At 46.4% G+C, this 12,894-nt stretch overlaps 1 protein-coding gene across 1 annotated transcript; it reads right to left on the bottom strand.

Annotated features, from left to right (window-relative positions):
- Positions 1 to 59: 59 nt before the first annotated feature.
- Positions 60 to 12,347, bottom strand: TYW2 (tRNA wybutosine-synthesizing protein 2). The gene is made up of 7 exons (XM_085857297.1): positions 12,017 to 12,347; positions 11,676 to 11,820; positions 3,956 to 4,193; positions 3,258 to 3,408; positions 3,043 to 3,152; positions 1,773 to 1,930; positions 60 to 392 (listed from the first exon to the last, which is right to left on the bottom strand). The coding sequence occupies exons 1-7, from the start codon at positions 12,193 to 12,195 to the stop codon at positions 60 to 62; spliced, it is 1,314 nt and encodes a 437-aa protein (XP_085713423.1). The 5' UTR covers positions 12,196 to 12,347.
- Positions 12,348 to 12,894: the final 547 nt, after the last annotated feature.

Genomic DNA, 12,894 nt, shown 5'->3' with positions numbered 1-12,894 from the left:
TTTGATGGTCTTCATGATCACGTTCACATGAAGGCTGGTGTGTCATAGCAATGCTGACTTTAAAGTGGCCGGCACAAGATGTCGGCCACCACATGTGTCATGTGGGGTGCGTAGTTTTTGACCCGAAAGACATCTTCGACCACAGCCTTCCATTTACCAGCACGAGACTCGTTGAGCAGGGTCTCGACTTGCCGAGCCTCACTCTGCGCTGCTGCCAGCCAATCGGCGCGTTTGTCAGTACGAGTCGCTTCAGAGAAAGATGTCACGGTGAGATGGAGATGTATCCGCCCTCCATGGTCTTGGCGAAGGAGGTTGCAGGCCACGGGCAAAGCGGCAGGGTCTTGGGGCAAGATGCCCATCACAATGCGGTCCACCTCCTCGTTCAGTGAGAGCTGTGAGAATCAAGTGCAATGAGAACTAGAACGGCACTCGGTAAAGCGCATACCTCCACCAGGATAAACAGTTCACATTTTGTATCCCATTGATAGGCCGGATCTGGACCTGAACCAAAATGGAATCAGCTTGTTCATGTCACCGACGCAACTCATCCACCAAGTTGTCATAAATCATCCACAACTTTTTGAAATATCATGCTACATCTTTCTTTTGGCTCCATCTCTTAATGGTAAAGAATCACTTAAAAATGCTCGTATCAGGATCCGGATGTTCACCAAAATCAAATAAGCTTGTTCTTGTCGCCTTCTCGTATTCGGATTCAGAGCTTCACCAAAATCGAATCGATTCGTCCTTGTCACACATCGAACATGCCCACCAAGTTTTGTTCCAATCAATCCATAACTTTTGAGATATCGTGCTATATATTGTTTTTGGCCCCATCTCTCAATGGTGAAGAATCAGTTAAAATTCTAGTATCCAGATCTGGATCTTCACCAAAATGTAATCAATTCTTCATTGTCACACGTCCGCCAAATTTCGTCCAAACTTTTTGAGATATCCTGTTCACAAACAGACAGGGATGAAAACATAACCTCCTTCACCTTCGGTGGCGGAGGTAAAAAAGTAAAAATAGGTCCTCGTGTCCTGAAGTTCATGTGGATCAGGAGCAACAGTCACTTAAATCCCCCCGAAGATCCCTTCAGATCCTGATTTTTGTTTTGTAATTGCATGAGCAAACTTTGGTCCATCACGAGTGATGAAGGTTGTCGTCAGGTTTCATCAAAATTGTGCGTGTAGTTTCTGAGATGCAGCAAATACCTATTTTTTGGAGGGGGGGGTCAAATTCCCCCACAGTAGAGCCCCTTAATGAGCGAAGATTTTGATGCGTTCAATAAACCTTCATTAGGCATCAGATATGAAGCTTGTAGCCAAGTATAATCAAATAGCATGTTTGGTTCAAGCGATAATGACTGAAGTGTTTACGGACTCACTCACTCACTCACTCATTCACCTATGGACACTGCTCAATCGCATAAGCTCACCAGACTAATGTCCAGGTGAGCTAAAAATGAATCAATCATTTCTTCAGAATTCCTGAGAAATGTAATGCAACTATTCTATCATAATTAAACTGTATGGAGTCACTGTGCAGGCCTAAAGGCCCGAGTCTTTTAACTTTTGGTCATAGCTTGGACAGCCACCTTCATATCCCTTTTGGAAGACTTCCTCCATGTTATATAAAAATTAATCTGTCAGCAACACACCAGAACCTCATCCCGAAAAACTTGAGCAGCTACCAACAGCTTGCCACACATGTACTGAGACGAACAATGGCACCACATCACAGTGAACGTGATACCACGTGTTGCACACACCTTACGGTTGTCTCCGGGCAAGATCCTGCAGCGGTTTGAAACGCCGTTCTGTTGGAGGTTCACAGAGAGCCAGTGTAGGGCATTGGGATTCCACTCGCAAGCCAGGACGAGCTTGGCCCGGCTGTGCACGAGCACAGGGAGGGTAAAGTAGCCAATTCCTACAAAAAAAAACAAATCCGGCAAAATCTGCTGTTCAAGAAATTCAAAAACTTCTCTGATGATCTGATGGTGTGGCAGTATACATGGAGGCATGCAGTACACACAGTGTGATGCAACATATTGATAGAAGATTGAAAAAAAAGCATCCCAAGGACTGCAATTCTCCCTGGTGGCCTCTTTTATACAAGCTTACACCTGGCCTTGCTCCTGCCCTCTCCAACCTCTGCCCTACCTAAGCCACGCCAGATTGCACGCATTCCTTAAGAAACCCTTGCCTTCTCCCCCTCTGGCCAATTTCCCACCTGCATTCGTTCGTCCCATTATTCTCCTGATCATGCAAATGTCTCCGTGTGTCCGATATCTCACCTTCCTCACTTCAGTCATTTAAATGTACTGCCCATCAGTACCTCAAGCGCAATCACTACCCATGTCCATCCACAATCTCTTGCACATATGCGGATTCTTTCCTCTCCGGGCCATTGTTAACTCGTTTTTGTTTTATTGGGTGGTCGCTAGACTACCGTTATTCTCAGGTTATTGGGTGGTCGCTAGACTACCGTTATTCTCAGGTTTTTCCGTCTGTCTGTATGTCTGTCTGTTTGTTTGTATGTAATGGACAGCTCTGGAGGCCAGAGTAGTCAACTGATTTTGATGAAACTTGACTGGTAGGTTCATACCAGGATCTAGTTGTATGCTTTTGAGCACCGTTGCTATGGACACCACCGTTGCCTAGCAACGGGGCTTTGAAATTTTTGAAAAAAATCCGAATTTTTTTTTTTTCGGCTTCCGTGCTTTTATGCGCACCTATAATCAACCTCTTTGTCAAAAATTTTCAGCCCGATCCGTCAAAAACTGTATGACTAGTATGCAATTATATAGCGATCACCTATGTCGCCTACCGGCTCGTTCCTATTCTACTCATGCATGTCCATGAAACCCTTACCAAAATAACCTTTGGTACTTTTTCTGAATCTGCTTCCCTTCGTCATTCAGCAACTCTCCGAGCTTAGACCCTTGCATAAAATACAAAGAATAATCTACTGTCCATTTATTTTTATCGGCAGTATATTTATTCTCAATATCATGTTTCACATCTTCGCACCCCTCATACCTGCGTACATGTCACACACGGTCTCACCAGTGCAGTCCCACATTGCAGCACGTTGCTTCTCATGGGCGTTTCCAGCAGAAAACATGCATGTGCGGACATCCCATGTGTAGCTGTGGGATTGTATCAGCAGCACGTGGTGACACAGTATCACGCAATAAATAATCCAGTTATTCCAAAGACTTCCATGGGATTGAAATATGATTGGTGCAGCAAACCTTATTCCATTCTCCCTTCGCTCCACCACGCCATCAGATCCAAGAAGCAGGGTCACAGCTGGAGTCCGGTATCCATCGGGCTGGACCCGTCCCTGCTTTGCAAGCCGTCGTACTCCGAGGGCTTTCGTGACAGCTGTCCATAGCTCGGGACCTGGAAAAGCACGAAGACATCCTCATGATAATTCTGGGCCAATTACATCCATGCTTGCGACATAGGATCAGCATTATCCCGATTAGTGTATCAGGGTTTTTATCTTTGCCGGCAGTCATGGGGGTGGGGGGGGGGCGTGAGACACAAATTCTCTCTGTGGATGTGTGTTGTGTAGCACCACCACAAGGTGGGGGAGGGTATTACAAGTCTCTACCATTTACAGTGCAGTATTCCTGTCCCCACATTTTTCAGTGCAGTGAGGTGTTTTGAATTATAAGCAGGAGGTATCTTTTTCCTTCATGCATATAACCCAGGTTTATTTATTTTTATTTTCGGGAGTGATTGAGGAAACTCTCAGTTGCCCTATCCACTGCCCAAATAAAGGTATGTGTCAGAAGAACATGTTGCATTGCCTGCAGTGCGGGTACTCTGATAGTTTCAGAAAAATCAACGTCAGTCTCGGAAAAGAACGATCTGCTCAGAAAATATAATCCATAAAATTATATTGGTTCGGATCACAGCAATGGATTTCCACCTCTTTTCTCACCGAAAGAATCCCAAAAGGGTGACGCAAAGGCCTGTTGGTCAATGATAGCGAGGTCGCCATGTCTTTCCCATCGTCGAGGGAGCTGGTCGCGCCAATCGGGAGGTCGCTCTGGACTGTCCTTGTGCAGTTCCAGGATGGAAGAAATGGCCTTTACCAAGAGCTCATGCGGAGAAGGTGTATGTCGGGACAGTGGGAACTCAATGTCTTCTGCCAGCCGCCAGGTGAGCGTACCTAGCGTCTGCTCACCGCAGGAAACAACTCAATAAGCCCTGACCACGTTCAATGCATACAAAGCTGTACAAAATCCTCCAGGTTCCACAAATGTCAGTCTCGTAATGGCTTTTTTGTATACAAAGTCAAGGCTGAAGGAGGAGCTAGAACAGAACTGATCAGGGTGTAAAAGAACAAAAGCAATAGCGGACAAAGAGGGGGGTGGACACCAACAGCAGGGATGAGGGATAAAATGGAGGGTAACTTCGACTAATAAGGGAGGTGGGGAAGAATGAAAGGATAAGGGAGGATGCACGGGGTGGATAATGTAGAGACAGAAGCAAATTCTCAAGAAGGAAAAACTGGAAATTCAGAAAGAGGTGGGCTTGGAGGGTTAACAGGGGTGTTTAATTCCTAAGGGTGTTGGGCTGTGCCCAAATAGTGAAGGTAGAGTGATAAGGGGCTAGCAGGATATACCCGAGGTATGCACAAATTACCTCCAAAGTGTCTATCCTCGGTTTGAATCCCGACCCAGCTATAAACTGTCATCCAGGTGTTTCACAGGCAGGGTGATTCATCAATGTGTGTGCCGTCCTTCAGATGGATGTTAAACAGGCGTATCTCTGCCGGCATTTAGTTGGTGGACGTTAAAGACCCCATGGTGTTCTTCACAAATAGTAGGCAAGCTATCGTCGACACCCTGAACAAATTACAAATTCCTGTACGAACAACTGCCGAGAAGACAATGGCAAATCACCCAATATAACCCTTGGACAGGAAGCTGCTTCGGCAGAATCGACGCTCTGTGAAGAGTATGGTACATCAGAGAGTGAGTGAGTGAGGGTGGAGAGAGAGAGAGAGAGAGAGAGAGAGAGAGAGAGAGAGAGAGAGAGAGAGAGAGAGAGAGAGAGAGAGAGAGAGAGAGAGAGAGAGAGAGAGAGAGAGAGAGAGAGAGAGAGAGAGAGAGAGAGAGAGAGAGAGAGAGAGAGAGAGAGAGAGAGAGAGAGAGAGAGAGAGAGAGAGAGAGAGAGAGAGAGAGAGAGAGAGAGAGAGAGAGAGAGAGAGAGAGAGAGAGAGAGAGAGAGAGAGAGAGAGAGAGAGAGAGAGAGAGAGAGAGAGAGAGAGAGAGAGAGAGAGAGAGAGAGAGAGAGAGAGAGAGAGAGAGAGAGAGAGAGAGAGAGAGAGAGAGAGAGAGAGAGAGAGAGAGAGAGAGAGAGAGAGAGAGAGAGAGAGAGAGAGAGAGAGAGAGAGAGAGAGAGAGAGAGAGAGAGAGAGAGAGAGAGAGAGAGAGAGAGAGAGAGAGAGAGAGAGAGAGAGAGAGAGAGAGAGAGAGAGAGAGAGAGAGAGAGAGAGAGAGAGAGAGAGAGAGAGAGAGAGAGAGAGAGAGAGAGAGAGAGAGAGAGAGAGAGAGAGAGAGAGAGAGAGAGAGAGAGAGAGAGAGAGAGAGAGAGAGACGGCGAGAGAGAGAGAGAGAGAGACGGCGAGAGAGAGAGAGAGAGAGAGAGAGAGAGAGAGAGAGAGAGAAGAGAGAGAGGGTGGAGAGAGAGAGAGAGAGAGAGAGAGGGTGGAGAGAGAGAGGGTGGAGAGAGAGAGGGTGGAGAGAGAGAGAGAGAGAGAGGGTGGAGAGAGAGAGAGAGAGAGAGGGTGGAGAGAGAGAGAGAGAGAGAGAGAGAGAGAGAGAGAGAGTGAGAGAGGGTGGAGAGAGAGAGAGAGTGAGAGAGGGTGGAGAGAGAGAGAGAGAGAGAGAGAGAGAGAGAGAGAGAGAGAGAGAGCGAGTGAGGGTGGAGAGAGAGAGAGAGAGAGAGAGAGAGAGAGAGAGAGAGAGAGAGAGAGAGAGAGAGAGAGAGTGGAGAGAGAGAGAGAGAGAGAGAGAGAGAGAGAGAGAGAGAGAGAGAGAGAGAGAGAGAGAGAGAGAGAGAGAGAGAGAGAGAGAGAGAGAGAGAGAGAGAGAGAGGAGAGAGAGAGAAGAGGAGAGGAGAGGAGAGGAGAGGAATGGAGGAGGTGAGGATATAAAAGAGTCTCTTTCTTGGATAGTTGAATAAAGAAGTTTTCACCCCTACTCCCTAAGAACCATGTACACCTGTCTTTTTTTTGTATACAAAGTCGAGGTTCATGGAAAAGCTAGCACAAATACACTGAACAGATCAGGACGCAACAGGACAAAAGAAACAGCAGAGAGAGGGGGGAAACACCAACAGCAGAACCGAAAGCCAAGACAGAGGGAGGCGTACAAACAATGGGTGTGCGGTGGAATGGGGGTGCAAGACAAGATGCATGGGGTGGCCAAGATGGATGCAGAAGGAAACCTTCAGGAGGGAAAACTGGAAATTTGTAAAGAGGTGGGCTTGGAGGGTTAATGGGGGTATTTAATTCCCAAGGGTGTTGGGCTGTGCAAAAATAGTGAAGGTAGAGTGATAAGACACTGGCAGGACGGCCAAGAGGTATGCACAATCACCTCTAAGGTGTCCAGCTTCAGTTTGAATCCCAACCAGCTATAAACTGTCATCCCGTGTTTCCCAGGGCAGTGCGATTGATCAATGCGTGTGCCATCCCTCTGCCGGCATTTGTTGGTGGATATTAAAGATTCCACGGTGTCCTTCACAAAAAGAGTAGGCGAGCTATCGCCGGCACCCGAAACAAACTACAAATTCATGTGCTAAGTAATGCTGGGAAGGCAATGGCAAATTACCCAGAAAACCAGGAAGCTGCTTCGGTGGCACCAATGCAGCTCTGTGAAGAGTATGGTACCCTTCAAAGAGAGAGAGAGAGAGAGAGAGAGAGAGAGAGAGAGAGAGAGAGAGAGAGAGAGAGAGAGAGAGAGAGAGAGAGAGAGAGATGAGATATGAGGGTGGATATGAGGTCTGGAGGAGGTGAGGATCGAAAGGGCCGTCTCTTTATGAGATAGTCAAATAAACAAGTTTTCACCCCTATTCCCGAACAACCATACACACACCAGTCTTTCGTTTTTGTATATACATAGTCTAAACTCATGGAAGAGCAATTACTAGTACACTGAATGGATCAGAACACAACAGGACAAAAGGAACAGCAGAGAGAGGGGGGGGGGTACACCAACAGCAGAACCGAAGGCCAAAGCAGAGGGAGGCAGACGAACAATGGGTGTGGGGAGGAATGGGGAGCAGGACAGGATGCATGGGGTGGACAAGGTGGATACAAAAGGAAACTCTCAGGAGGGAAAACTGAAAATTTGGAAGGAGGAAAGATTGCGGTGGGTTCCATACATCCTTTCAATATCCCTTCCCTTCTCTACCCACTTCAGCACTCCCATCATCCTTCCTTCTCTTCTTTTTCTTGATTTTCACCCCCTGTGCATATGGAATATATTGATGGCCTGTAACCAGGCTTTTCTTTCTTTGTCACAGCTTTGTTAGGTGATGATCAACCAGGGCTTTTAAGATCATTGGCATCTCCCGCAATGAAGCTGAGTCTTTGGGCCTCTCACTCAATCACCGCAGGTTGGTCGGTGGTCTTTCTGTCTTCTACCGACTCCTCTCCAGCCTTGCCCCCCCTGCTCTCTCTGCGATTTGTCCCAACCACATTTCCACAGGGCGCTCAAGGTCCGCCAACAACCCCCTTCTGGTAAAACTACCAAAATCACGAATCACTGCTCATCTTCACTCTTTCATTCCTCTTTTTTCCCGCCTTTGGAATAAACTTCCTCACTCTATTCTTTCCCATTCTTCCCTCCAGGCTTTCAAAACAGCTGTTCACCACCACCTCTTATCTTCCCCCATCCAAATCCTCGATCTTTTCTACCCCCGATAATCCACCCAAGCCCACTTCCTTCAATTCTCCTGCTTTCCTTCCTGAAAGTCCCTGTAATGTCCATCTTCTCCTCGCCATGTTCCCCGTCCCATCCCCATCCCTCTCCCTTCCACAGTTCACCTGTGTCTGTTCCCCAATGATCTGTCCCTTCCACTCCCGCCCCTCTTGTCTCATGCCTCCTTGCTGTGAGTTGTGTGTTAGCTCTCATACGAGCCTCGACCAAGGTATACAAAAAAAAAAAAAAACACCCAGATTACATGGAGCATCCACTTATCGTCCCTTCAAAGTAAAACAGTGTCAGGAAAAACGACAGTGCATATTTACAGCGTGGCGACATCGTACTGTTATACAATTGGCTATTCTGTCCTGTGTCTTCTGTCACACTTATTGTTGGGTGTGATGTGGGTGGAGATTGCCGGGTGGATTGTGGGCGGAGATTGCCGGGTAGATTGTGGGCGGAGATTGCCGGGTGGATTGTGGGCGGAGATTGCCGGGTGGATTGTGGGCGGAGATTGCCGGGTGGATTGTGGGCGGAGATTGCCGGGTGGATTGTGGGCGGAGATTGCCGGGTGGATTGTGGGCGGAGATTGCCGGGTGGATTGTGGGCGGAGATTGCCGGGTGGATTGTGGGCGGAGATTGCCGGGTGGATTGTGGGCGGAGATTGCCGGGTGGATTGTGGGCGGAGATTGCCGGGTGGATTGTGGGCGGAGATTGCCGGGTGGATTGTGGGCGGAGATTGCCGGGTGGATTGTGGGCGGAGATTGCCGGGTGGATTGTGGGCGGAGATTGCCGGGTGGATTGTGGGCGGAGATTGCCGGGTGGATTGTGGGCGGAGATTGCCGGGTGAATTGTGGGCGGGGTTAATGCGGAAGAGCAACGTTTTTTGTGCTGAATAGTTTTCTGTGACGCCGGAAGTTGATTTTCTGAGCAGGAAGTGATAATCTTCCTGTTCCGTTAGTTGTTGACGCGCAGCGTTGTAACTCTCGTTCTTCATTGTTTTTCACCAGAAGTGTTTTTAAAACGTCTTGTGGAGGTGATTTCTTCCTCTTTTTTTGGTGACAGAGGTGGTTATTACAGCGCGGCGACATCGCGCTGTTATATAATTGGCTATTCTGTCCTGTGTCTTCTGTCACACTTATGGCCGCGTACGTCCCTTTGATCTGAGGGCTATAAATAGAAATTTGTCCAACGTCACAACTCTTCCCATCATGCATGCCAATTCACCGTGTCTACATTTAAATTTTATAACTGCAAAATTGTTTCATCATTCTTAACCTTGACTTTTACTGCCCCCAGCCGCACGATATCGAAGTATTCGCTTCTTGTTTGTTTTCATTTCACGGTTCTGACTCAGCATACTCAAGTCTTAAGCACATTTTAAGACGTAAATGTAATATGGAGCACTTGTTTACAAGGGATGCAAATTTCAACGGATCTTTAATCATACAGGAATCGTCTTGGTCCAAAATATCTAACACATCAGAGCCTTTCCTGAAGCAAATCATGTACTTGCTGCATGCTATGCCATTTGCAAGATAGCTGACCAGGCCACATAGATATTTACTCTTTGAAATCATACTTAAGGTAAACTGATGTGTACCAACCAGTGTTACAAACAAGAGAACTGTTCATTGCATTTTTTCTGTTACCCACTGATCTGAAGAGATTCTGGGTGAGCTTGATTCAAACAAAACTAGAGAGAGTTCATGGGACACCTTATCCCACACAGTCCTGAAAAACAAGGACATGGGCCGGGTCTGCAATGCACAGTCTTGAGAAACATGGGCGGGGTCTTCGAGGCAGTCTTGAGAAATATGGGCCGGGTCTGCAATGCACAGTCTTGAGAAACATGAGCGGGGTCTGCGATGCACAGTCTTGAGAAACATGGGCGGGGTCTTCGAGGAACAGTCTTGAGAAACATGGGCGGGGTTTGCGAGGAACAGTCTTGAGAAACATGGGCGGGGTCTGCGAGGAACAGTCTTGAGAAACATGGGTGGGGTCTATGAAGCACAGTCTTGAGAAACATGGGCGGGGCCTGCGATACACAGTCTTGAGAAACATGGGCGGGGTCTTCGAGGCACAGTCTTGAGAAACATGGGCGGGGTCTTCGAGGCACAGTCTTGAGAAACATGGGCGGGGTCTGCGAAGCAGTCTTGAGAAACATGGGTGGGGTCTGCGAGGTATAGTTTTGAGAAACGTGGGCGGGGTCTGCGAGGTACAGTCTTGAGAAACGTGGGCGGTGTCTGCGAGGTACAGTCTTGAGAAACGTGGGCGGGGTCTGCGAGGTACAGTCTTGATAAACGTGGGCGGGGTCTGCGAGTGGCAAATTTGATTGGTCATGACGACGTAAAATGCCGTAATATTTTGTCCAAGTCCTGCTAAACGGAAGGGTTTTGAATCTGCGAAGAAAGTGATTTGTGTTCTCCAGTGTTCAAGTATATAATTATTCAATTGAGATCAAATAAAAGTTTTAAAAGCTATAGAAAAAAACAAGGCTGTATCTAAACTGCAAGTTCGTGTTCCGATTTGTGTTCTCCAGTGGTCAAAATGTAAAAGTCAATTAAAATAAAGTCGATCTTCGATCACAGACAGACAGACAAAGTGAACAGATCCAAGACTTTTGAAATGACATATGAATATTAATGAAGCCTTTGGTGTATTCTCTGTGTATGAATTTTCAGTGACCTATTTCTGCTCGTCCCCATCCAAGTACTTTTAAACCTGCCGTTGCTAGGGAGAAATGTGTAAGGAAGGTAATCTTTTAAAACATAATTTTCAGCATTTAAACAAAAGAGTGGCAATTTCAAAATGGTTAACCATCATCGTTCTGTCCTTGGATTCAAATTAGACTCTTGGAATTAAAGGAACATGATAAAGTCTGGAGGAGTTTGTGCAGTATGGGTTCAGTTCACATCATTCGGCGTTCAATGGTAGCGATCCATCGGGGTGTTTGTGTAGCACATGCCCATCCACTCGAGTCTTGCACCGATTATGACACCCACACGGTCGGGAGATCGCAGAACGAGCAGCTTCCCTTTCGGTGAGCTAAGAAAGCTCTGCAAGTCTTTTGTTGTGCAGAGGCACAACCCTTTCTCTCAGCTGCTTTTCAAAATACAGTATTTTCAGCTTCTTTTAGAAGTTTTGTGAGCCGTTTCAGGAAACAATCCTCATCGTAAGCACGTGATACAGTTTATGTTGACCTGAACTGGGTTTTCGACGTCGGATTACGTCATTTAGAAAGTAGTGTCTTGGTTAACTCCACTTTTCACTTCGTGCATGCAGCGTAACAAGTATAACAAGCTGGTAGGCGACATGGGTGGTCGCTATATAATTACATACTCGTAATACAGTTTTTGACGGATCGGGCTGAAAATTTTTGACAAAGAGGTTCATTATAGTGCGCATAAAAGCGCGGAAGCGGGAAAAATTTTTTCGGATTAAAAAAAATTTCAAAGTCCCGTTGCTAGGCAACGGTGCTCAAAAGCATGTAACTAGATCCTGGTATGAACCTACCAGTGAAGTTTCATCAAATCGGTTGACTCCTCTGGCCTCCAGAGCTGTCCATTACATACATACAGACAGACGGACGGAAAACCTGAGAATAACGGTTGTCTCGCGACCTCCCAACATCCACCATATTTAAATAAACTGACTCCAACTATATCCCACAATTCCTTGCAGTATACATCGTGACGTCAAAAGGGTCCCTGGCCACTTACATACCTTGTTGGTTTCAAGCCCCGCCTCCTTGAGCAGTGCGAACCAATCCGACACATCACAGGAAATGACGGGGATGGAGGCGGAGCCATCTTCATTGCGAACCACACGGAACCTCGGATTGAACCACCCGCGTTGTTGAAGCATCGTTCTGTCAGAAAACGATCACAAACACGATTTGGTACACCATGAGGAAGGGCGTTAAAAATCCGCGAGGAGAATCAAGTCATTCAAATCACAACCTTTGAGACTAAAAACAAATAAATGACCGAACATAGATCGTTTAACCCTCCGTGAGAAGTTATGCACCGTACTGAGGAAAATGATTCCTCATTTTAAACATTTACCTCACACGTTGAGCGAGGCTCGCTGGCACGACAAGCGCCAAACATTTCCCTGCCATGTGGAAAACGACGACCGTACGTGTCACGTGCTCGTGGGCTATCGTCGTCGCCGTTGTTGTTGTTGTTGTTGTTGTTTTTGTGATCATAAAATTCAAAGATTTTGCCAAAATTCTTCCATCCATCGGATGACGTCGCAAAAAGACGGATAAACAAAATTAAGATTGGAAAATGAGTTATAAACAAACGAGTGCAAATTCTCGCAGGCACATAAAACTGAAAAGGCGTTTTTCATTTCACACAATTATTAAAGAGATATACAGTACTTCCGGTTATGTCGTTCGATAGCTGTCTGCGAAGAATGATCTCGAGCTTTTTACAAGTGGGATATTAAACACCTCAGATGTGTTAAGGGAATGAAGAAAACGGAGACGCAACGACAGAACATTGAAAGTTTAAACCGTCGTCGTGTTTTTGTTGTTGTTGTTGTTGTTTTGTTGTTCTTTTTTTGTATTTATTTATTTAATTAATTAATTAATTAATTAATTAATTAATTAATTAATTTTTTTTTTTTTTTTACCTCACCATCCTCGAGGAATACACAGCCCGACCATTCTGGAGGACGACATACAAAATAGGAACACATTAATGTATAGGAGATAATGAAACGGATAAAGGGCCGCAGATCAGATCAAATGAAGCGTCTCGAGTGTCGACAAGACCGTGAGGAATCTCCGGACTACTTCGAAGAGAGATCCACCCGATAGTCGTCTTTTGTAATGTCTGAGGCATATTGAGCGCTGACACCACATCTCTTCGTTCCACCCGAACATCATCATCATTTCGTTTCCAACGCAAGAGAAAATCTTTTCTGGGACACCACA

Source organism: Eptatretus burgeri, chromosome 15, assembly GCF_056783735.1.
Source record: "Eptatretus burgeri isolate ZD-2024b chromosome 15, Ebu_testis_v1, whole genome shotgun sequence".
Taxonomy (NCBI): domain Eukaryota; kingdom Metazoa; phylum Chordata; class Myxini; order Myxiniformes; family Myxinidae; genus Eptatretus; species Eptatretus burgeri.
This window is presented reverse-complemented; position numbering and strand designations above follow the sequence as displayed.

Bases quoted from the DNA above. Each gene is read 5' to 3' on its own strand.
- TYW2 (XM_085857297.1), bottom strand. From the start codon at position 12,195: ATGGATGGAAGAATTTTGGCAAAATCTTTGAATTTTATGATCACAAAA. The intron at 11,821-12,016 runs GTAAATGTTTAA...GTTTTCTGACAG, and splicing joins AGCCTCGCTCAACGTGTGAG to AACGATGCTTCAACAACGCG. The intron at 1,931-3,042 runs GTATGAGGGGTG...TTTTTTTTGTAG, and splicing joins CGTGTGTGACATGTACGCAG to GAATTGGCTACTTTACCCTC.